The 25,651-nt window shown below is 36.5% G+C and overlaps 1 protein-coding gene across 2 annotated transcripts in view; it reads left to right on the forward strand.

Annotated features, from left to right (window-relative positions):
• The first annotated feature begins 4,645 nt into the window (after positions 1–4,645).
• The window catches only part of LOC137401656 (uncharacterized), a 66,402-nt gene continuing 45,396 nt past the window's right edge, over positions 4,646–25,651 (forward strand). For both annotated transcript variants that reach the window (XM_068088111.1, XM_068088112.1), the window contains exons 1-3: positions 4,646–4,725; positions 13,832–14,052; positions 22,329–22,437. In XM_068088111.1, the coding sequence (XP_067944212.1) occupies positions 13,900–14,052; positions 22,329–22,437 (262 nt within the window). In that variant the 5' untranslated portion in view covers positions 4,646–4,725; positions 13,832–13,899. The remainder of the gene's footprint in view (positions 4,726–13,831; positions 14,053–22,328; positions 22,438–25,651) is intronic.

Here is a 25,651-nt window from a genome sequence, read left to right on the forward strand (position 1 = left end):
CTTGAAGATTAACATAAAAAACAAAGTAGGCCTATATGTACCAGCCAAGCAAACTCTTTCCACATCTTCTAGAAGCCAAAGACATATTCATCAATCAAAAGCTACTGATTGAAACCACACACACTTTATTGATTACACATCTAACATTTATAGGATTAAACAAGTGTTTCAAGCAAGAATCGGCAAAACCAGTGCTGCCTTTGGCAATCTTCTACAGAGGCTTTGGAAGAACTCTGGTATGTCTCAGTCAGGGTGTAGTATAAAGTGTAGAGTATAAAGTGAGCAATGGCTCTGTCTATCCTCTTTCATATCCCAAAGACCTGGACAATGTAACAAGCTGAAATAAAAAAACTACATGCTGTGATGCCGGGAGACTTGAGGGGCATCATGAACATCTAGTGGTAGTACAAGATCACAAGTATAGAAATCTTAAAAACAGTAGGCCTATCAATGGCTGACATCTTTATCGAAGACATTCTGATATGATTGGACCATGTGCACAGAATCGAACAAGGTTGGCTTCCATTTCAACTACATATTATACTCGCAACTATGTCATGGTAGTTGAGAGCCCTGCCTTGCGCTGGAAACATTTTAAACAATAAAACACATAAAATAGCTTAATCTTCATTTTATATACTTGCTGGTTTTACAACTTTTTAATATCAAAAAAGTTACCGTTTTTATTGGCTTAGTATTTCAAGTGTCTGATATGCATTCTGGAATATTTTTGCAGGTTCATCTTTGAAGCCTGTAATTGCAACAACTTTAGCTATGACAGGAGCGGCAGCAATAATTCTGGTATGTAATCTGTTGAGTTGCATGTTTAGTGGCAGCAATATTTCTTGTATGTATTCTGTTGAGTTGCATGTTTAGTGGCAGCAATATTTCTGGTATGTATTCTGTTGAGTTGCATGTTTAGTGGCAGCAATATTTCTTGTATGTATTCTGTTGAGTTGCATGTTTAGCGGCAGCAATTGTGGTAAAACATACAGTTAAATTTTGGCCTTTCAACATATTGCCGCTTGAACAACTCGGCATACAAACGAAAGCGTGGAATTTCTAATTCTTCTTTAAAACAAGACTTTGGTTCTTAAATACAAATGATGCTTGATTGCAAAACTGAACAGAAGTAAACAATGTTAACTGTTAACGCAATGTTAACATAACCGTTTCTATTCATAAACACTAGTACGCTTGTCCCTCCTGTGTACTGTAAGAGATTGTCATGAGTGTCAGTATAGCGAGAATTATTTAGTGATGCGGTGCCTAAGTGGTTTAGCGACTCTTCAAATCTTGTTTTCAAATGCCTCTGGTAATCTTTTCTAAGCGCTTTTAGCATGGCTCCAAACAGTTGAACGAACATAGACTGCTCCTGTCATAGTAAAATTAGGAGAATTATGATAATTATGAGAATTGCACATAATTTAATTCACCAGTAACGTATGCTTGCAGAATTTGCATATATTTTGTAGTTTATAGCTATTCAGTTCTTGAATAAGAGGAAACTAAAGGTACTGGTCCGACTACCAATAACAGCAGGTAGAAGACAATCCCGAGTTCCAACCAATCCTCAAAGGCGAATGTCAAAACCATTAACATACCCGGAAGGTGTAACTGGAAACCTCACACCAGCAGCTGTCACACCATCTCCCCAGTTACCTTCATCATCAAATTCAGGAAAAATGTCATCTCAAGCTCTTGATATCCTTGTAAATCAAGATGATTTGGTGGATGCTAATAAAGATGCGGCATATGTATTTGGTATTTATAGCACAATGTTTCTTCCTGTTCTACCAAATCCAGATGAGAAGCGAGAAGAATCTCGAGAACCGCCCAATGATGAAATCAAAGAAGAGGAGCGTTCTTCTCCGATGCCAAACACTCTTAAGAAAAAAAGAAAGAAGCGACGGGGTGATAAACAGGAGTGATAGTGCTTAATTAAAATTTACTGAATATAACTTTAATATAACTCATTCTAGAAATACCAAATCTGCAACTACTGAAATTCATTTTGTTTAATATTTGTTGTAAGGTGCTTTTAACAAAGTTGTAGCAAATGTATAACAAACACTACTTTTGTCGTTGTAGTATTTTTCAAGATATAACTAGTTGAAGAAAATAGAGTTCGCAGAAACTAGGAAACAATCCACTGGTGTGTTACTGTGGATTATAAGATAACTAGCTGTGCCACCCGGCGTTGCTCGTGTAATAGAAAAGTCTTTGGACAGAAAATTGATTTGTATTTACCATATAACAACATTTGCCATTCTAACTTTCAAACTACATATCATGAGAGAAGTTTTTGTTTTATAAACAATGAGAAGTAGTGAGAGTTTTGTTATTAGCCAGTTGAATAATGTGAGCAACAGCTTCTCGTTATGTTATGCTATGACCCGCGTCATACGTAAAGCAGTTAAGTTTTACTCTCATATAATGACTTATATTGGCAAGCTAGTAATTGGATTTTTGTGGTCTAGTGGGCAAGGCGTCAAACTGGGAAACTGCAAAGTCCCAGATCGAATCTTCTTCGGTACGGAATACTTTTTCCAAGATTTTAAGATCTATAGCTGGAAAACGACATACGACGACATACTTTGAGAAATATATACGTATATAGATTACCTGCAGACAGTTGTAGACCTCACAACCCTAACACTACTTGTTGTGAGCATTGATATTTGGGCTCATCATTGGCCACAGTGCGATACTGTCAAAACAATTTTAAGGAAAGTTATAGTAGTGCCCATCTCCATTGATTGATTTATTGGCTGAATTTTGCTTTATAGAAACTGTCTAATTTTTGTGGGGCAGAAGTGCCACTTTGTCTGCGGTCAAAACTTGTCTTGGGAGAAATTGAATTCAAGGTCCAGAGGCTAACCATTGCACATAGAACCATTGTAGTATTTCCCTCAGAGGACACACAAAAACAATACAATTTATACTATTATTCAAGTATCAAATAGTTATTACAACAATTATAACAAAAACAAAACTATTCATATATTAAATATTTAATTTAAAATTTTTCCCTTGACATACTAACTAAATGCAGCCATATTGTGTCTAATAGCATAAAATTGGATGTTAGCTCTATGCTTATCTTTAAAGGTTGGCTTGCAATAAAATTCACATTACAGTTATTTGGTATCAAAAGATTCACCATGTCTTACTCTGTTGCATTGTAGGTGCAAAATATGTGGAAATGTGATTACAAGCTCTTAAAAGCTCAAAAACGAAAAGTCGCGTAGATTGGAATCTCTTTATTTCGATGACGTAGCCATGAAATTTGGTTATTGTCTTGTCACGTGATGTTCTCACGTGAAATGAAAGGCCAATAAAAAGCTCAATTTAAAACTTATCGTAGCACTAGTTTTTGACAAACACTTCGGGTTTTACCGAAGACCCCGTATCAAATATAGATGCCCGCTACTTTACGTTTTTGTTTCGGCATTATTCAATCGTCAAGTCGTAATCTGATCACGTGACCCAATACTTCGCAAATAATTTTTGCACCACTTTTTGATTATCATAGGTGACCAACAGGCTCGTCATGATTATTAGACAATGATATGTACTCCTTCGAGCTAAGGTTAAAAAGTTTAACGATTTCTTACGGTAAGTTGTAAAATATCAGTGCTAAAAGTGACAACATTACAATGACGATAAATAGACGCGTAAGAACAATAGACATTGTTTTATTGAATGCGTGAAGTATATTTGTGAAAATATTTCGACGAATAAGGTTGCATGAAAGTGTAAACAGAAACCATCTCTCTCAACTACGTCACATTTGAGCCGTTTTGGAAAGAGTATCTAAACTACGGCAGTCTCGTGTGGCTGCGATTAACTGTTCGTTTTTTAGCTTTTAAGCGCTTGTAATCACATTTCCACATATTTGGCACCTACCACACAACAGAGTAAGACATGGTGAATCTTTTGATACCAAATAACTGTAATGTGAATTTTATTGGAAGTAAACCTTTAAGATTTATCATACAATTTTTCAATCAAAAATTCTTATCCCATGTTTATATTTTAAGACCAAATCCTCTTTATTTATGACTAGTCTTGATGTCACATGTTATAGTTCAGCAAGAAAATTGGGATACATCAATGAGCCAATGGATAGCTTGCCTTGCCTACCCAGAATTGTTGAATAAAAGTGGAATGAAAAGGGTAAATACAATTTTAGTAGTATGACCTGGCCGTTGGTTGTAACAGGCTATTGCTATCCAATGGTTTAGAAGTGATCAATAAGCTTCGATTGAAAGGATTGCGGATTACTGGGCTACTTATCAGCGTAGTCTTGTGACCGATCGACTCCGGCAATTGTTACGCTTTTGCACGGTCTCGATAGCGGGGAATCCCCAGCACTCTCCGCCTTTAATAATCTACTAGGAGAAACTGCAAAATATATAACTAATTGAAAACTGGTAAATTGGTAATAATTAGAAATAATGTCTATGATTTTAACACATAAAATATATTTGATAACATAAATTAATAATTCAGATATGTAATTGCTGTTTTTTTTAGTGTATACAATATGTGCAACAAAGAGCAGAACGTTTGTTTATTCCTTCAGTGGGTCAGTTCGTTATTAGTATTGTATTAGCGATGTTCAATTCAACGCTTACTAACAATCCTTGAAAGCAAAGTAGTAGAGCGCGTTTACTAGTTTCTCATCGGCTCACCCTACGGAGGCAATCGTTCAGCCCACAGGTACGTAAGACTGCTAGTATTCACGATATCTTCGATTGACAATACCTCCTAATTTGGATGCTTATAACAAACTGCACAGACAATTTATATAATCATTTCTATTTGACAAAAGACGACTTGCTATGCTCAGTCTACATGTAGGTTAGGTAATATCGTTGTCACTATTTGTTAGTTTATGTCATGCGGCCATGCTGCCTATCCCACTCACTACTGCTCATCTCAGTATTTCGTGTAACTGTTGAGTTGGCTCTTGTTCGATTCACCTGCTATTTTAATACTTTCTTAAACTAAATGGTTGATCAGTGTTTCCTGCAAAGGATGCAATTTACAGATTTTCATAATGTTGTGGATGTCAGCGCTGACTAGCCACTTGCAATGGGTTCTGCATACAGGGTGTCTTATACTAAATGAGTAAAAGCTCTCATATACAACTATAATTGTTGCAAGCGAGGTGACTGGTGAGGAAGTATGGTTCTTTATTACTCCTGCTCTATAAGCATGAAAAGACAGAACAATTAGTAGATACATGTAGTAGGCCTATGATTGTTATTGTGTTTATAGTCTGTAGTGTAGGCCTATAGTAGTTTAGTGTAGTGTATGAATGTGTATCGCTAATTAATGCAAGCATGCTTATTGCTTCACATCTAGAGCCCAACTGTCTCTATTTATTAATTACAAGTAAAACAGTAAAACACATAAAAAGGTCAGAGGTCAATAGTAGTCACATGATATTTGCCTCTTCTATTTATGTTCAAAATAACACAAAATAAAATGTATGGTAAAAGATTAAAAATTCAATAATAATACGTCTCATAGGCGATCAACATGTCAAGCTTCTAGTGCATTCGTCACGTTAACCAAACTTTGACATTCCGTGACCCGGCACATTCGAGCAGAGCTCAGACAAGCCAACAGGAGAAACCCCGTTTAGCCGGCGAACCTCCCCAGCAAGTCACAAACAGCAGACAATTCCAAAGTCACTACTCAGACACCATGCTTTTCAACCTCCACTAGACATTGTCAAACACGCATAATATACGACTACTACACTATTAACTACTATATACTACACTATTATCTAATCTACCTAATTACATACTACTTCCTACTCCTCCTCTTCCCTTCCTACGAAAAAAAACTAGGCTATCAAAGAATCAGGAATATTTTTAGCTGACTCCCAGGTGCTATCACTCTCATCATCTCTTGGTTCCTTTTGCATGTCTATTTTGGCATCAAAACTGACCACATTTATGGTCCTAGCACCAATTTGTTCCAAAGCACTACCATCAATTTCAAGCTCATACAAACAAGGTTTGGGTGCATTTTCATGATAAATGTTTCCTGTGGCTAAAACAGGAAGGTTCTCTACCAAGTCAGTCACTGTTTTCTCATTATTATTGTCATTTGTAAATGATTTTCTAGATAACCCATCAGCATTCCCATGCTTTTTGCCACTCTTGTGTTGTATTTCAAAATTGTAGGGCTGTAACAACAAAGACCACCTGCCTAATCTTCCATTTGCTTATTAACCACTTGAAAGAAATATGGTCAGTCAGCACAAGAAAATGTTTGTCCGCTATGTAGTGTTTGTATTTCTCAATAGCTGTAACCAAGGCTAGACCCTTTTTGTGACATACACAGTAATTTTTGTCAGCGTCATGAAGCACTTTTCCTCATATTCTATCACAGTCTCTTGTCCATCACGATCTATTTGCCCTATAATGAAACCTACCGCCTTGTCATACGCATCCATATTACTGGTTTTGAGTTTGCTTTAGGCAAGGCTAGAATTGGTAGTGAGACTAGATAATTGTGTATTTGCTCAAAGGAATTTTGACATTCTGCATTCCAAACAAATATCTGATTACTGCTACTCTTAGTCAGTTCATGTAGCATACTAGCAAAGCTACTGTAGTTGGGTCTAAAACATGAGTAACACTGTGCTAGTCCAAAAAAAATAATCTAACTTCACTAACATTAGTTGATACAGGATATTCTAGCACAGCTTTCACTTTGTCATGATTAACAGAAAGACCATTGTCACCAATTGTGTATCCTAGATAAGGAACCTTAGAGCAAGCTAGCTTACACTTTGCTGGGTGAAGTTTAAGATTTGCCTTCCTAAGCCTAGCAAAAACCTCAGTCAGATGCTTTTTGTGTTCACTCCAATTTTTTGAGAATACTATGATATCCATAAATGCAAGACAATACTTCTAGCTAATACCTTTTAATGCTTTAGACATCACTGCTTGAAATGACATTAGAGCGTTCATGAGCCCAAAAGGAATTCTGTTGAATGTATATACTGCATCATGGGTAATAAAACTAAATTTATCGTTGGTATATTTGTCTAATGGCCAAAAAGCACCTTTTAAATCTAGCACACTAAATATTTCAGCATGTGCCCTGCCTAATGTATCTATGACTTCAGTGAAAAGTGGTAAAGGTCATATCATTGGTTTAGTGACAGCATTTATGCGCCTATAGTCTATTGCCATGCTAAGAGTTACCATCAGACTTCTTTACCATGACAACAGGGGAGCACCATTCACAATCGTCATTTTCTTCTATAATACCTAGCTCTAGCAATCCTTTTACTTGTCTAGAGATTTCTTGCTTTATCACTGGTGAGGTTTTATAAGGAAATTAGCGTATTGGATGTGCTTCACCTGTGTCAATTTTGTGAGTATGCAGATCTGTGCAACCTACATGTAGATCAGCACATGATTTGGCAAAAACATCAGTTTTCCTCTGCCATAGCAACTAGCTCAGCCTCATCATGGCTATCTAAAGCACGTGTTGAAAAGTCAATGTTCAGCTCATTAGCTGAAGCTTGCTCATCAAGCTGAACCACTTTCTTGCTACACGCCTGCACATTTAAATGGCTATTATTAGCTTTGACAGCTAGTTTACTGTCTTTGATGTTCTTTGTGGTATTTGTGGAAATTTTGTTGATAAGGGAAATTCTAGCTATGGGGATTCCCTTTTGAACAGTTATGTCCTGATTTGTGTCATTTGATATATGATAGACTGGTTTTTCTCTGCTCATGAGACAATGAGCACCTTTGCAACATTGCAATAGACCAGAAATATAGTCCAGAGTCTAGACTCTAGAGGTTCAGCTACACAGTCACGTAGTCTTTTATTGTCACTAGCTATCGCATTATCAGATAATTTTACAGGGAATACAACGATGCTTTGGGAAGGTATATCAAGTGTTTCTGCTGTGAGAACACTCCCATTTGGAAAGCCTTTATTTAAACTCTCAATAGTAGAAACAAATACACCTTCCAGAAACAAAGAGCCATCATGATTGTCATATTTTACAGTGGCATTATGAGCCTTCATGAAATCTACACCTAATATGATGTCATGACTAAGATTCTCTATAATATGAAACTTATGACTACAGCTAAAACTACCTATGCTAACCTCTACATCAGTAACACCTAATATAGGAACTACTGTGTAACCTACACTTCTAAGATTAGGAGTAGTACATTCAGTTAGCTTACATTTAGGGTTTATTCTATTTTGAGTTGTCATGCTCATACAAGATGTTTGTGCCCCCCTTCCCGTGTCCACAAGTGCACGAGCCGAAAAACTCCCAAAGGCAGCAAGAATAAGGCATTCAGACAAACCCCCAAGGCAACCAGCATGAACAGGAACATTTGATTGCTATTGCCGAGATGATTCCCCTGACGGAGATGAGACACCAGCTGAAGGCTGTGACCCAACTCTGCCAGACCTGCAGTAGGCCACAAAATGCCCTCACTGGCAACAACCCCGACATGTTGTACCAAAAGCATAACATGCATTTTTGCTATGAGACTTACCACATCGTTGACAGTTCTTGATATACCCAGCATGGTTATTGCTTCTAGCCTTATGACTACTGTCATTGCCTTTAGTGTTATTGTTAGCATGATAACAATTGCCCTTGTTCTGTTCCTGTCTAGGCGTGTACAGCTGCTTTAATTTCATTTTGAATTATTGTCTGTAGTTCAGTCAAGACAGGAGCACACACGGTTGTGTCGTAGTCATAGAACCTGTTGTAGGAGCTAATATCCTGGCAAATTCCAATATAGCTTCAACTGTGGCTGGTCGATGGCACATTACTTGCTTTTGTACATCTCCTGGCAGTCCTTGCATTACTGCTTCTAACTTCTCTCTCGCACTTTTATTTGTTTGAGATATCAGACGGTCAATGTCCTCCACAAATTGTTCCATAGTTTCTTTACTAATGTTCCACTTAAGAGCATTACGCTCTGCTGTTGCGCTCCATATTTGGTCATCTGGTTTACCATAGCGTAGGCTCAGCTCTGACATAATTCCTTCGAATGTTGCTTTCTTTGCATTAGGCAACGAACTATAATAATTATAGGCTCCACCCGCAAGCAACAATGGTATTGTCCTTTTCTTTTCACTGTCTGTCTTTTCATTGTCCTGCATTACCAACATTAGCTTTTCTGACCATTCTATAAACTCCTTAGTTGCACCAGAGCCTGAAAAATTTTCCAATTAATGCTAATTCTGTCCTTAAAATACTCTTCTTAGGCTGCTGTGGCCGCACTTTCACTTCTTCATTGTCTGACACTTCTGCCACAGCCTGATCACTTTGCTGCTGTAGCTCAAATAATTTGAGTCTGTCATCCAAGCGTTGGAGCTCCTCTTCCTTCTCAGCAAGCCTCCGATGCAAAGTCACAGTCTTGGGTGGCGTAGCTAATAATAGGTACTGTGCAACCTCGGTTTTCGAACGACTCGCAGTTCGAACAAATCAGAGTCCGAACAAAAAATTCAAGAAATTCTTGCTTCGTAGTTTGAACAAAAATCGGAGTTCGAACGCCGGTACGATGCGTGAGTGCGTACGTGAGGGTGGGATGCTGAGCGGCGTATGAGTGTAGATCGCTCTCTCCATGACCAACTGTTGTCGCATTGTCCGAGATTAAACAAATGTGTAGCAAATGGGCCGAGTTACAGAATTTCGTCAAACTCCACCACCCCGATTAAGCTGCAGCCACCAGAGTCATCAATGACTTTAACGACACTATCATGAACCACTTCCGAAAAGTGCTAAAAAGAAGGCAGAAGCAAGTGTCATTGGATAGATATTTTAAGAGAAAAAAACATCCTGTAGCCGAGTAAAAAATCCTATTCATAATTCTTTTCTTTATCCTTTTTTATTTTTACAGGTTCATGTTAGCGTAATATTTCGTATGGAAGATTACGATAACGCGAACGTACGATTAGCCTGGGTTACATTTGTGTTGATGTTATTTGTGTCTTTGCCATTTTGCTTAACATTTTCTGAAATGCACATTGCTTTTTATGTGTTGGTCAGCATTTTAATGTGCAATTTCATGCATAAAATAATGTATAAAGTACTAAAAAGGTAAACATTCAGGATGTTGGAACGGATTAAAACTTATATATATTAATTTTAATGGGAAAACCTGTTTCGGATCTCGAACAACTCGGTTTTCGACCAACCTTCTGGAACGGATTGTGTTCGAGAACCGAGGTTGCACTGTACTTCAAGATCAAGTAAGGCTACCTCCACCATGTGTAGTATGATTGTTATTGACTGTATATTAGTGTTGGGCCGCTATATAATTTAGTGCCGGATAGGATATCCTTGCATTTTTTTATCGGTTTTCCCGGTGTCGGTATCCTCGGTATTTACCATCTTCGGTATTCTTTGCCAACTAAGAAGGTTCGGTATTGTCGGTATTGTAATTCGGTATATGGTTTTCAGTCTGTGTTTAACTTCAGCTTACCTACTGCCTATTTTTATATAACACAGGTTGGGATAAATCAAATATAAAACGTATAAATTTATCAAACGTATCAAATATCAAACGGAGGGTTTTATCAAATATAATACATATATTACGTTTTATATTAATACTATAAAACGTATATTACATTTTTTATTTGATAAAATAAAAGACGTAAATAATGTTTTACATTTTACAGAAAGAGTTATACTCTAATTCGCATGTGTTGTGTTTTAAGAATGTCTGAGAAAAAAAGTTGTGATTGCCAATGTGCGCTGGAAAGACTCTTTTTGATTAGTGTGTTTGTCAAAGAGGCGTTTTTACAATTAACCATAACATCAGTTGACACGCGATTGTAATCTCATTAGGTTACATGGCGATTGTGAGCGAGACGTTAAATGAGCTCTTTCATAAGCAGCTCATTGTGCCGGAGATTCTCCCGCGCATTGCATCACTGGTAATGCTGTAGCCGGTCAAATACAAAAATCTATCCGGATAACCATTTACCGATAGGCTTTTACGGATAAATACCGATCATATCAAACCGGCCGCGGATAACTAGCTGTCACCGAAAATGATTGGTTTCCTCGGATACCGAGAATCCCTCGGTGTCGGTAAGAGCGGATAACCAAATACCGGCCCAACACTAGTGTATATTCTGTAGTGTAGGCCTATAGTAATTTAGTGTAGTGTATCGATGTGTATTGCTAATTAATGTAAGCGGGCTTATTGCTTCACATCTAGAGCCCAACTGTCTTTATTTGTTAATTCCAAGTAACGCAGTAAACACATAACAAGGTCAGAGGTCAGTAGTAGTCACATGATATACAATTCAATGCAATCAGGCTTAAAGCTGTAATCAGTTTACAAATAATAAATACTCAAACAATCACTTATGTAAATGCAAGAAGTCACAGGCTGCTGTTCTCTGCATAACATGCTTTTTGAGTATGCTGTTCTAGTGGCTGAGCAGCCAATATGGAATCTTTTAAAACTGTTTCAGAAAACTCGATGATCTATTTACCAAATGCTGGAATAATGCTTCTCACAGCTTAGTGATTAGGCATCAGGGCTGTGTCTACCTGTTTGAAATGGTACTGCGGGGAGAGTCCGAGAGGGGTGCTGAGCGCCCTCTTGGTGGGAGGGGAGGGGGAGGGAGGGGGTTCACCCCCAGAAATTTCTTTAGTATAACTAATCAAAATGGTGCAAACCTAGCACACTTGGCTCCTGATGGGGCACATGTTCTAACAGCAAATTTGAAATTATAATCCAGTTTTCTAAATATAAAACTGTTTATTGAGATTGTCTTTAACAACGCTTATTAAAAATATAATGTGAATGGGAGCTGCTAAAGGGGTCGGCCACAGCTAGCATGAGGTAGAATTATCACCGGGCACAATGCTGAATGGTGTAGGAGATGAGTAGTCTCCTATGAAATAATTTAATTAAATAATATTGTAGAGTTAAAAGTAAAATTAACAGAGCACCATGTTAAAAATAATGCACTTATACTATAGTCTATAATACTGAGCAAGTAGTAGAATGAGTAAACTTCAAAGCTTTCTGTGGTTTACCTGCTTCTGCCCCATTATGGAGATGGTGGTGCTGATTCTCAAATTAATTATCAATCAACCTCTAGTACATTGCTCAAATAACCGGACACACAGCTTAAACACTGTAGTCCAACAGTGCATTCCATCAATCATCTCTTTAGGTTGCAGTTGAATTTGCAAAAAGACCACTTGGTGATGAGCGGGATAATTTGGACATCAACGATACCTCTCACGAAGCGCGTGACTTAGTGTTGTTACAATATGGGGAAAATGTGAAAATGCCAATAAGTGAAAATTTTGTGTTTCTTCAGCTTTTTAAAGATTTATTAAAATCAAGCAAAAATGACGTGAATTCCGAGATTTTGAGCCTAAAAAATGGTACTGCCATGACAGGAGCTGCTGTATAAGGAGATACGGCCTTGTTAGGCTTACATTAAAAACTACGCTCCTTTATGGTTAAAAAAGCATAAAATTAGAAGGCAACTTCTCTTTCATCCTAATCGTCATTGAATATACATGTAAGTGGACAACTCCTTTTCATATTATGTCATATATTGTTCAAACCGATATTCTAATAATTTCTTGATAACATTAATTAATAACTTTTCAGTCAATAGGGTATGAGCTCTAGAATGTACTAGAATATATATAATATATACAGAAACAAACCCACTATTGATAGAATAGCCGTGGCTTTGCAGAAGGCTGTTTGAGTTGGAGGCGAGGAAAAGCTACTAATAGTCTTTCATAGCAAATCATGAGCAGATTCAATGTAACCATGGAGGAGAAAGTGAGAACAACTCCAATAACCTCTTTTTCAATAATGGGTTATAGTTAATAAGTAATTAGACACATTTGCTTTTTGTTCACCCAATGTTGTTCAAACATAATGCTTCTTGAACGCTGATTTCCACAAATGCTCAGCTGAGTTTAGAGAACTACTGTAAATGCTCAGCTGAGTTCAGAGAACTACTGTAAATGCTCAGCTGAGTTTAGAAAACTACTGTAAATGCTCAGCTGAGTTCAGCGAACTACTGTAAATGCTCATCTGAGTTTAGAGAACTACTGTAAATGCTCAGCTGAGTTCAGAGAACTACTGTAAATGCTCAGCTGAGTTTAGAAAACTACTGCAAATGCTCAGCTGAGTTTAGAAAACTACTGTAAAACAAGAAGTAAATACTTGTTGTCTCATTTCGGAAATATTTCTAATTTGACAATAACTGCAAAATTGTTCGCGATATATTCGTGATATACTCGTGATAATACTCGGGAAATATTTGTAATATATTTGTGGTATATATGTCATATATTTAGTAAAGCTAAATTAGAATTACACTTCAAGTTCACTCACTTTCAAATACATGAAAATCATGAGCTTTACGAAACATGAAGTATATTCTCCTCTTTCTTCTAGCAAATCTTCATGACAAAGGGCAGATAACTCTTTGTATCTCTAACTCATAATCCAACATTGCTTCCCAAACCTATGCAAACACTTGGAAGCAAACTTGTGCTGTAAAATCATTTGGTTCGAACTTATGAATAATTTTAGTTTTCCATGAGCACCCTGCTGATCACCCTGCTGATCACCCTGATGAGCACCCTGCTGAGCACCCTGCTGATCACATAACTAGGGAGCTGATGATTTGCTGCCTCTCATAAATCACCTAAGCATATATTTTAGATAACTAAACTCTTACGCTAACTTATTAGGAAGTAGCTGTGACAGCTGCTAGCAGGTGAATTCTATCAACAGGCAATATTTTTGAATTGCAGAAAATCTTAGAATATTCAGGAATACACCCGACATGTCAGAGATATAATAAGCAACAGGCTGACAACAAATGGATGAATCTCTTCTTGAGCTGCTCAAATGTCTTGTCTGTAAAGAAATAGACCAACTAAGAGTGCTGCCGTGTCAGCACACAATATGTCTGCCATGCGTGAGGCTGGTTACAGTTGAAGAAGGCAGATATAAGTGCCCTACTTGCAATAAGGTTTGTGCCAGTTTATTTCCAGTTGGGGTGGAGATGTAGATCGCTCCAGCCATTCCTGGGGAGAACCCCAGGTAAGTAGATGAGGGATCACTGGGATGGATCTAATTATAGCCTTTTTCATAGCTTACATAGACCAATGATATACAGCCTCCCAAGGATAGCCGACAGCTATCATATGGGCGGGTTTGATGATGGAGCTCAGTTAGGACTGTGCTAGCCTGGGTTTTGAAGCAAACACAACTCTCGCGGGGCGGTCGCGTTGCCTTATTAGGTTTTGGAAAACACGACTCGCTGTTATCGTTTCATTAGCTCATTCAGTCAGTAGACCCGCGGTTCATAATAGCAAACCTTGAATTTCTACAATGTAGGGGTGATACCTAACCAGAATAATGGATCCAGGCAAAATAAAACATTTCAAATTACCTACTTTAGGTAATTTTAAAATTGGTAAAGGTCGTAGTATATGCTTAAAGTTGAATATAATTTACCCAAAATTACCCGAACAACGGCCTTTTTTCCTGGTTTTGATTAATATGTTGCCACCCCTAATAGAAAATGACAAAGTCTCTCATCTTTCTCACATTGTTTTACCTGGCCAATAAGATGGGACAGCAGGCAAAGCTGTGTAGTGTAGTTTTCATACTCAAAATCTAAATACAAAACAGAATTTGGGCTATTTTACGATTGTGACTATTAATATAACGAATGCTTGCGAATGGCAACTGACTGATCATGGTGACAATATCGGAATACTATTTTTATTTGACAACAAAATGAATTCAACCGACAAGTAAAATAACTACTACAGTTCATAATATTTGTAAATTTACAAGGGGCTTTATTCAGCATATTTGTTTGTTCGGTTGCCGTGTTCGGGTTCATCCCAACAGAGCTCCATCATTAAACCCCGCCCATATGAGAGCCGTCGGCTATCCTTGGGGGGCTGTATATCATTGCATAGACACTGATTCTACGCCTTACTTTTTGACCGCGCAGTGAGGACGTTAATAGCATCTATTAGCATATGATTGTGTCAGTTGTAATATTTGATTAGTTGTCCATGCTGTTGTCATAGTGACAATAGACATAATAGTGCATATTTTAATGTAATTAGAATGATTTGTTAGGTATCCCCACGTTCCCTCTAGTTCAGATAACAAATGCTGCTCATATGCTGTTAGAGTATACCTTGAAACGGATAAGGGCTGTTAACAATAACAATAAGGCGATTGGCTATCCCTGATAAGGGCTATTAGCAGTAAGGATATTGGCTAACCTTGATAAGGGCTGTTAGCTGTAAGGCTATTGGCTATCCCTGATAAGGGCTATTAGCAGAAAGGCTATTGGTTATCCCTGACAAGAGCTGTTAGCAGTAAGGCTATTGACTATCCCTGATAAGGACTGTTAGCAGTAAGGCTATTGGCTATCACTGATAAGGGCTGTTAGCAGTAAGGCTATTGGCTATCACTGATAAGCGGCTAACCATTTATGTGCATTTTCTGCAGGTTAAAAGCCTTATATATCGCTCAAAACACCTTGTTCACACGGGGTGTGCAGGCTAGGCAATTCTTGATTATCTCCGTCTGTATTCTTCTTCATACAGCCCAGATCTGAATGCAAGTTTCAATCATTTCTTGTTCTTCCGTCTTTAAGGTCAAGATGAGAAATCAAGGAAAGATTCAAAAATCTAACTCAGTTACTTGAAATCACGCACAACAATCATAGCACCATGTAATATATTATAACTCTATCATAGCACTATGTAATATATTATAACTCTATCATAGCACTATGTAATATATTATAACTCTATCATAGCACTATGTAATATATTATAACTCTATCATAGCACTATGTAATATATTATAACTCTATCATAGCACTATGTAATATATTATAACTCTATCATAGCACTATGTAATATATTATAACTCTATCATAGCACTATGTAATATATTATAAATCTATCGTAACACTATGTAATATATTATAACTTTATCATAGCACTATGTAATATATTATAACGCTATCATAGCACTATGTAATATATTATAACTCTATCATAGCACTATGTAATATATTATAACTCTATCATAGCACTATGTAATATATTATAACTCTATCATAGCACTATGTAATATATTATAACTCTATCATAGCACTATGTAATATATTATAACTCTATCATAGCACTATGTAATATATTATAACTCTATCATAGCACTATGTAATATATTATAACTCTATCATAGCACTATGTAATATATTATAACTCTATCATAGCACTATGTAATATATTATAACTCTATCATAGCACCATGTAATATATTATAACTCTATCATAGCACTATGTAATATATTATAACTCTATCATAGCACTATGTAATATATTATAACTCTATCATAGCACTATGTAATATATTATAACTCTATCATAGCACTATGTAATATATTATAACTCTATCATAGCACTATGTAATATATTATAACTCTATCATAGCACTATGTAATATATTATAACTCTATCATAGCACTATGTAATATATTATAACTCTATCATAGCACTATGTAATATATTATAACTCTATCATAGCACTATGTAATATATTATAACTCTATCATAGCACTATGTAATATATTATAACTCTATCATAGCACTATGTAATATATTATAACTCTATCATAGCACTATGTAATATATTATAACTCTATCATAGCACTATGTAATATATTATAACTCTATCATAGCACTATGTAATATATTATAACTCTATCATAGCACTATGTAATATATTATAACTCTATCATAGCACTATGTAATATATTATAACTCTATCATAGCACTATGTAATATATTATAACTCTATCATAGCACTATGTAATATATTATAACTCTATCATAGCACTATGTAATATATTATAACTCTATCATACCACTATGTAATATATTATAACTCTATCATAGCACTATGTAATATATTATAACTCTATCATAGCACTATGTAATATATTATAACTCTATCATAGCACTATGTAATATATTATAACTCTATCATAGCACTATGTAATATATTATAACTCTATCATAGCACTATGTAATATATTATAAATCTATCATAGCACTATGTAATATATTATAACTCTATCATAGCACTATGTAATATATTATAACTCTATCATAGCACTATGTAATATATTATAACTCTATCATAGCACTATGTAATATATTATAACTCTATCATAGCACTATGTAATATATTATAACTCTATCATAGCACTATGTAATATATTATAACTCTATCATAACACTATGTAATATATTATAACTCTATCATAGCACTATGTAATATATTATAACTCTATCATAGCACTATGTAATATATTATAACTCTATCATAACACTATGTAATATATTATAACTCTATCATAACACTATGTAATATATTATAACTCTATCATAGCACTATGTAATATATTATAACTCTATCATAGCACTATGTAATATATTATAAATCTATCGTAACACTATGTAATATATTATAACTTTATCATAGCACTATGTAATATATTATAACGCTATCATAGCACTATGTAATATATTATAACTCTATCATAGCACTATGTAATATATTATAATTCTATCATAGCACTATGTAATATATTATAACTCTATCATAGCACTATGTAATATATTATAACTCTATCATAGCACTATGTAATATATTATAACTCTATCATAGCACTATGTAATATATTATAACTCTATCATAGCACTATGTAATATATTATAACTCTATCATAGCACTATGTAATATATTATAACTCTATCATAGCACTATGTAATATATTATAACTTTATCATAACACTATGTAATATATTATAACTCTATCATAACACTATGTAATATATTATAACTCTATCATAGCACTATGTAATATATTATAACTCTATCATAGCACTATGTAATATATTATAACTCTATCATAGCACTATGTAATATATTATAACGCTATCATAACACTATGTAATATATTATAACTCTATCATAGCACTATGTAATATATTATAACTCTATCATAGCACTATGTAATATATTATAACTCTATCATAACACTATGTAATATATTATAACTCTATCATAACACTATGTAATATATTATAACTCTATCATAGCACTATGTAATATATTATAACTCTATCATAGCACTATGTAATATATTATAACTCTTGTATTATAACTCATAGCACTATGTAATATATTATAACTCTTGCACTTTCCTATCATTATTCCTTTCAGCTATTTGCTGTCACTTAAAGTTTGACTTGCAACAAAATTTACATTACAGTTATTTGATATGAAAAGATTCACCATGTCTTACGCTGTTGTGTTGTAGGTGCAAAATATGTGGAAATGTGATTACAAGCTCTTAAAAGCTCAAAAACGAACAGTTAATCGCAGCCACACGAGACCGCCGTAGTTTGGATTCTCTTTCCAAAACGGCTCAAATGTGACGCAGCTGTAGTAGATGGTTTCTGTTTACACTTTCATGCAACCTTATTCGTCGAAATATTTCCACAAATATACTTCACGCATTCAATAAAACCATGTCTATTGTTCTTATGCGTCTGTTTTATTGTCATTGTAATGCTGTCACTTTTAGCAGTGATATCTTATAACTTACCATAAAAATTAGTTTAATTTTTTAGCCTTAGCTTGAAGGAGTACATATCATTGTCTGATAATCCTGACGAGCCTGTTGGTAACTTGTGATAATCGAAAAGTGTTGCAGAAATTATTTGCGAAGTATTGGGTCACATGATCAGATTACGACTTAATGATTAGACCAAACCGAAACAAAACTGTAAAGTAGCGAGCATTTATATTTGATACGGGGTCTTCGGTAAAATCCGAAGTGTTTGTCATAAACTCGTGCTACGATAAGTTTTATATTGAGCTTTTTATTGGCCTTTTAGTTCACGTGAGAACATCATGTGACAAGAAAATAAATAAATTTCATGACCACATCAGAGAAATAAAAAGATGCCAATCTATGGTGGCTTTTCGTTTTTGAGCTTTTACGAGCTTGTAATCACATTTCCACATATTTTGCACCTACAACACAACAGAGTAAGACATGATGAATCTTTTGATACCAAATAACTAATGTGAATTTTGTTGCAAGTCAACCTTTAAGTTCGTGCAGTCGTTGGTAGCCAGTACAGTCACACGGAGTCAAACCCGACCTCTGTCTATATTTGGTGTCATACATTTAGATGTTTTAATTTGCTGCAGAATAACTATTAACTCACACCAAAAGATGCGAGCCTGAGTGACATCGAACACAGTTCATGGATACCAACTTTTTGATTATAATCATTGCTGAGGACGACCTATTTTTGTAATTTTGCAACTTGTTTCCGCTGAAGTAGTATCGCTAATCCTCGACTAGTTACTTTTAGAACAGTAGTTCTGAACTTTGTTGGTCGTACTGAACCTTATTGGTCGTACTGAATCTTGTTGGTCGTACTGAACCTTGTTGGTCGTACTGAACCTTGTTGGTCGTACTGAACCTTGTTGGTCGTACTGAACCTTGTTGGTTGTACTGAACATTGTTGGTCGTACTGAATCTTGTTGGTCGTACTGAACCTTGTTGGTCGTACTGAACTTTGTTGGTCGTACTGAACTTACCAGTTTCGTGCAAGCTTTCACTCAACATTCTTTTTTGAACAATCCAATATGATTTTTTTCACATTTAAGACAGTTACAGTTACATTTCTATTTGAACGTCAACTTTGTTTTCGTGCACTTACAAAAATTACAAGCACATGAATCACAATTACCATTTAAATGATTTCCTCTTGTGGTGTCTCATTCGCAACATTTTAAATTTATGGAAAGTTGAAAATTAATCTAAATTTATATTCTAAATGTATATTTTATGTACAAAGCTGGTTAGCTTATAGGATGCAACTCAAAGGCATGCTGCCATATGTATGGTTTCCCCTATTTTATTTATGTGTATTATTTGTTTTAGTTTGACACTCAAACAGTTGCTACTTTTTTAAATGATTAACTCATTGCGTATGTCCAAGAGCCGTGTCGTGTGGCTTTATTAGGTTTCCTACAGAACGCTTTTGATTAGCGAGTAATTTATTAATTAGCCAATCGTTTCTGTCCTTAAACGAAAGGAAACAATTATCTACATGGGTTGATTCAATAAAAATATGTTTACAGCTCAGTCTGAGTGTAGTTTCATTTTGCAACAACTATCTTTTATCACAATTTCTTACCAATGGCCTGTCATCTCAGACACATTAAAGTGAAAACACACTAGGCGATATTTAGAGTGATATCACGCTGCGTGGCGCTAATCTGCGCTAGAATTTACTCAGCATGTTCATGCAGAGTGATAATGCTAGATTTTCTCTACACAACTATATCGCTAGCAAGATGCATTTCGATTGGTTGGTTTTTACCAGAATGCAATTTTATGGCGGGTAATTATTTCTTATCGATGTTTCACAAAGTACAGCAGCCACAATTTGCTATTTTCTTACGATTGAATCATGTTCAGAACGAATACTGAATTGTTCCTGAATTTAATAATAGCACTCCCAGTCCTGTACACCATAAGAAACCAAAAAACAAAAAATCCGAGTTGAAAACCAACATTTAGAGTCAATCGTTGCGCAGGTTAACCATCTTGAGAACGGTAAATGTTAATATATTAAATATAAAAAACCACTTTAAAAGAAAGTATGTAGAAAAATCGTAAAAATATTACAGTTAAAAATCCCATAATAGTTTTTTCTTTTGTCTTCTTGTAGTGTAAGCAGTATACAATCTGTGAAAGTGAGATAGGTTTAATAACAAATCGAAAATTTTTTACGTTGTCGCCTAGACGGCGCCATATTGACTTACCTAAATTTATTACCAACTCCGAAGAAACTAATGATACAGAATTTTATTGGCAGTTTGTGAGCGTGCCCGCATTATATCGTTTGCTAGTGAATCGCTCAAGTGTGTTTAGGCACACACCAGCGATATCTCCGCCCTCTTAATGACGCACGCGATAAAATCGCTCAGTGTGTTTACACCTTTACAGCTATGAAAATTTCACTAATTTTAGATCTATGGATTTTAGGTGATTATCTATTGGCGAATAGTACTAATGAGTGATTATTTTATTTTTAGCAGTAATGATAATAATAATAATGCTGTAACAATATTGGTAGCTCGTCTGATTTGGATATGCTCAGGGTCGTAGTGAAATACCTCGTCTGACTTGGAACATGCTTAGGGTCGTAGTGAAAGACCTCATTGGACTTCGCGCATGCTCAGGGTCGTAGTGAAAGACCTCGTCTGACTTGGAGCATGCTCAGGGTCGTAGTGAAATACCTCGTCTGACTTGGAGCATGCTCAGGGTCGTGGTGAAATACCTCATCTGACTTGGAGCATGCTCAGGGTCGTAGTAAAATACCTCGTCTGACTTGGAACATGCTCAGGGTCGTAGTGAAAGACCTCATTGGACTTCGTGCATGCTCAGGGTCGTAGTGAAAGACCTCGTCTGACTTGGAGCATGCTCAGGGTCTTAGTGAAATACCTCGTCTGACTTGGAGCATGCTCAGGGTCTTAGTGAAAGACCTCGTCTGACTTGGAGCATGCTCAGGGTCGTAGTGAAATACCTCGTCTGACTTGGAGCATGCTCAGGGTCGTAGTGAAATACCTCATCTGACTTGGTGCATGCTCAGGGTCGTAGTGAACTACCTCATCTGACTTGGAGCATGCTCAGGTTATTAGTGAAATACCTCGTCTGACTTGGAGCATGCTCAGGGTCGTAGTAAAAGACCTCGTCTGACTTGGAGCATGGAGACTCAGGATCGTAGCTCGTAGTGAAAGTGGTTGATAAAGTTTTATGCTAATTAATTTGGTATCAAAAGCATTTGATTTAAAAGTTATGAAATTTATATGCGCTTTGGTTAAATATTAAGTTTTATCGAATATTCACTTACGTCCCAGTGGAAAATTAATTTGGCTGCAAAAGAGTTGATAGAAAATATTTTGCCAACAAAGAGTTTTAACCAAAATACCAGTTTGATTTTCTATATGTGGCCGGCCAGCCAGCTTGTCTGTCGGCTATCGTATCGACCTATATTAATTCAAAATTAGTTTGAAAAGCACTATTATGGAATGTATTGTTTATAAATTCTTTCATCACACTCCTAGAAACTGATTACAGTTCTACAGATAATGCATATTTTTTAATGTTTGCAGGAGCACACAATTCCAAATGGAGGATTTGACAAACTGCCCGTCAGCTTAATCACTAAGCAGCTCTATGACATTTTAAAAAGAAAAGAAAAAACACAGCAAGCTGCTGCCAGTAGGTATTGCTGTCAGTAGGTATAGCTGCCAGTATAGGTAATGCTGTCAGTAGGTATTGCTGCCAGTAGGTATTGCTGCCAGTTGGTATTGCTGCCAGTAGGTATTGCTGCCAGTAGGTATTGCTGTCAGTGAGGTGTCGCTGCCAGTAGGTATAATTGTTGTCAGTAGGTATCACAGGTCAGAATTATACAGACTGATGTTACCAACAGCGGTCAGTATGATGTAATGCTCATATGTAATGAATCACCCTGTATTTGATGCTGTCTATTTGATGTGCGATGCAGTTTTACATTCCACTTAAGTTGGCAAAGAGCTGCCTATCAAATCTGATCAGAAATCGCAAAAATAATAGCGCTTTTGCTATTTCCTGTCGTCTTGGACTTTTGATAATTTTTGTATATTGATTAGTACACTGGCAGTCCAGTGCGCTGTGAGAGCCTGTCATGTGTGCCGATAAAGCACAGAGAATAAGTGTGTGCACACTTATTCTATAACGGTTAAAGGTGAATGATTAATGCAGATGGTAGCATGCAGCTAGGCATGTCAGTGTGGCATGTCTGCTTGTCAGCATGGCCTGTCTGCTTGTCAGCGTGGCATGTCTGCTTGTCAGCATGGCCTGTCTGCTTGTCAGCATGGCATGTCTGCTTGTCAGCATGGCACGTCTGCTTGTCAGGGTGGTATGCCTGCTTCTCAGCGTGGCACGTCTGCTTGTCAGTGTTGCACGTCTGCTTGTCAGGGTGGCACGCCTGCTTGTCAGGGTGGCACACCTGTTTGTCAGCATGGCACGTCTGCTTGTCAGCGTGGCACTTCTGCTTGTCAGGGTGGCACGTCTGCTTGTCAGCGTGGCACGTCTGCTGGTCAGCTTGGCACGTCTGCTTGTAAGTGTGGCATGTCTGCTTGTCAGCGTGGCGTGTCTGCTTGTCAGCGTGGCACGTCTGCTTGTCACCGTGGCACGTCTGCTTGTCAGCGTGGCACGTCTGCTGGTCAGCTTGGCACGTCTGCTTGTCAGCGTGGCATGTCTGCTTGTCAGCATGGCACGTCTGCTTGTCAGGGTGGCACGTCTGCTTGTTAGGGTGGCACATCTGCTTGTCAGTGTGGCATGTCTGCTTGTCAGTGTGGCATGTCTTTTTGTCAGCGTGGCACGTCTGCTTGTCAGCGTGGCACGTTTGCTTGTCAGCGTGGCACGTCTGCTTGTCAGCATGGCACGTCTGCTTGTCAACGTGGCACGTCTGCTTGTCAGCGTGGGACATCTGCTTGTCACGGGTTCGATGCCCGTATGATGCAATCTTTTCCCGAATATCCAGTCGTGACTTTGGATGGAGATATTATAGTAGAGATTGGATCGACAGTTTAGAGAAGAGTAAAGTGAATACTGCATTTCGGAATAATAATTTGTCCAGTCAGAGGCTATTTGAGATTGCCATCTGACAGGGTTGGCTCGGTTTAAACCAATGGTTTAAACCGAGCGGTTTAAACCGATGGTTTAAACCGAGCGGTTTAAACCTGGTTTAAACCAGCCGAAAAACCGGTTTTTATGGCTTTTTTGGTTTTTCATTTTTTTTGTAAAAAACAATATTTTAAGCTCCTAGTGGTTCATGTGCGATAGAAATGCAATTATATATAAATATCAGTTGTGGAAGTTTATTTAGGACACTGTAGTAAAGTGGTGGCAGAGCTCAAGTTAAAACTACATGAAATCCTAGCACAACAATAAATTAGTGAATTTCATTTTCAATCGCTTTATCAAGTGATATAATGATCTCTTTACTGATGAAATATAAAAACCATGTGAAATATACTAATCTAATCATCCGCTCTAATAATGAATGATTACTTTGTCAAGTCTGGCCAGTGAGAAAGGATTACTTATAATTAGAAATTAAAACAATAAAATCCTTTTGGGCAAAAGCTTTAAGTTTGCAAACTAATATTTCATTTATTCGGTACAAGCCGAAGTAGTTGGATTGTTTGAATTCAGTTTATCAAGTTTTTTGTGTTTTGAAAAGTTAAAGTTGTGTCTCAAGTTTCTAACAGGTCTCGCAAACAGGATCCCATTTGGCAGTTTTTCACTCGAACTGCAAAAGGCAAAGGTTTCGAGGCAAAATGTAATAGGTGTGCTGTCGTAATGCGAGGTCATGCAGATAGGCTTAAAGCCCACGTAGCAAAATGTCAAGCTGAAAACACCAATTTATTCAGTATTCAGTATTCTAGTATTCAGGTGATAGAAGTTAAGTCATCTGCCACAGCTCCAAACACTAGCAATGCATCTGCATTATGCTCTACACTACCACACGACTAATCACTTGGATTAAAATTCCTACTTATACATTGAGCTGTATGTAAATTATTCCCTTTATGGTATAAGATTTCTGCTCTGTATTTCATCGATCATGTTTGATTAAAGACTCATTCCAAAATTTCTCTATTTTCTCTCTTTTTTCCCCATAACAACGCCCACAGTACTATTTTTAACAGATGATTCAACATAGGTATGTTCAATACTCAACTATGCAGCTATAGTAAGTGATGTTAATTAGACTTATAATTGCAAAAACCTTGGTGAAAGTATGAAAACCTGTTTAAACCAAAAAACCTGGTTTTTCGGTTTTTTCATAAAAACGGTGTTTTTTTTCCAACCCTGCCATCTGACTATCCCTAGTGTACCTGATATAGATGATTGGAACATAGTTTAAGTATGGCTGAGTATGTCTAACGCTTGTCAGTGTGTTTATTGTCTCCGGCTGTTCGCATCTCAGCATTTACGAAAATCCATGTAAATTGACACAAATTGGCGTCTCATTTACCCTAACTTCCAACCCTGATGTCATTAAAACAGACGGACAGACAGACACTGCCCTTAAAATAGTAAATACTTTATATTTATATATAATATATATTTTGTTTACTTCGTTTTACTCATAGAATATTTGTTTAATTTTTACCGTAGATGCCTAGAAAAAAAGAAAAAAATCTAATCAGATTGACATTATTGGTGTCTTCCGTTGACTTAACAGCAACCGCCGTAGATTGGAATCAGTTTATTTCTCTGACGTAGTAATTACAGTTTGGTTAATGTTATGTCCCGTGATGTTCTCACGTGAATTGAAAGGCCAATAAAAGGCTCAATATAAAACTTCTCGTATCACTAGTTTATGACAAACACTTCGGGTTTTACCGAAGAGCCCTTACTAAATATAGACGCTCGCTATTTA

This window comes from Watersipora subatra, chromosome 8 (genome assembly GCF_963576615.1).
Source record: "Watersipora subatra chromosome 8, tzWatSuba1.1, whole genome shotgun sequence".
Classification (NCBI taxonomy): Eukaryota; Metazoa; Bryozoa; class Gymnolaemata; order Cheilostomatida; family Watersiporidae; genus Watersipora; species Watersipora subatra.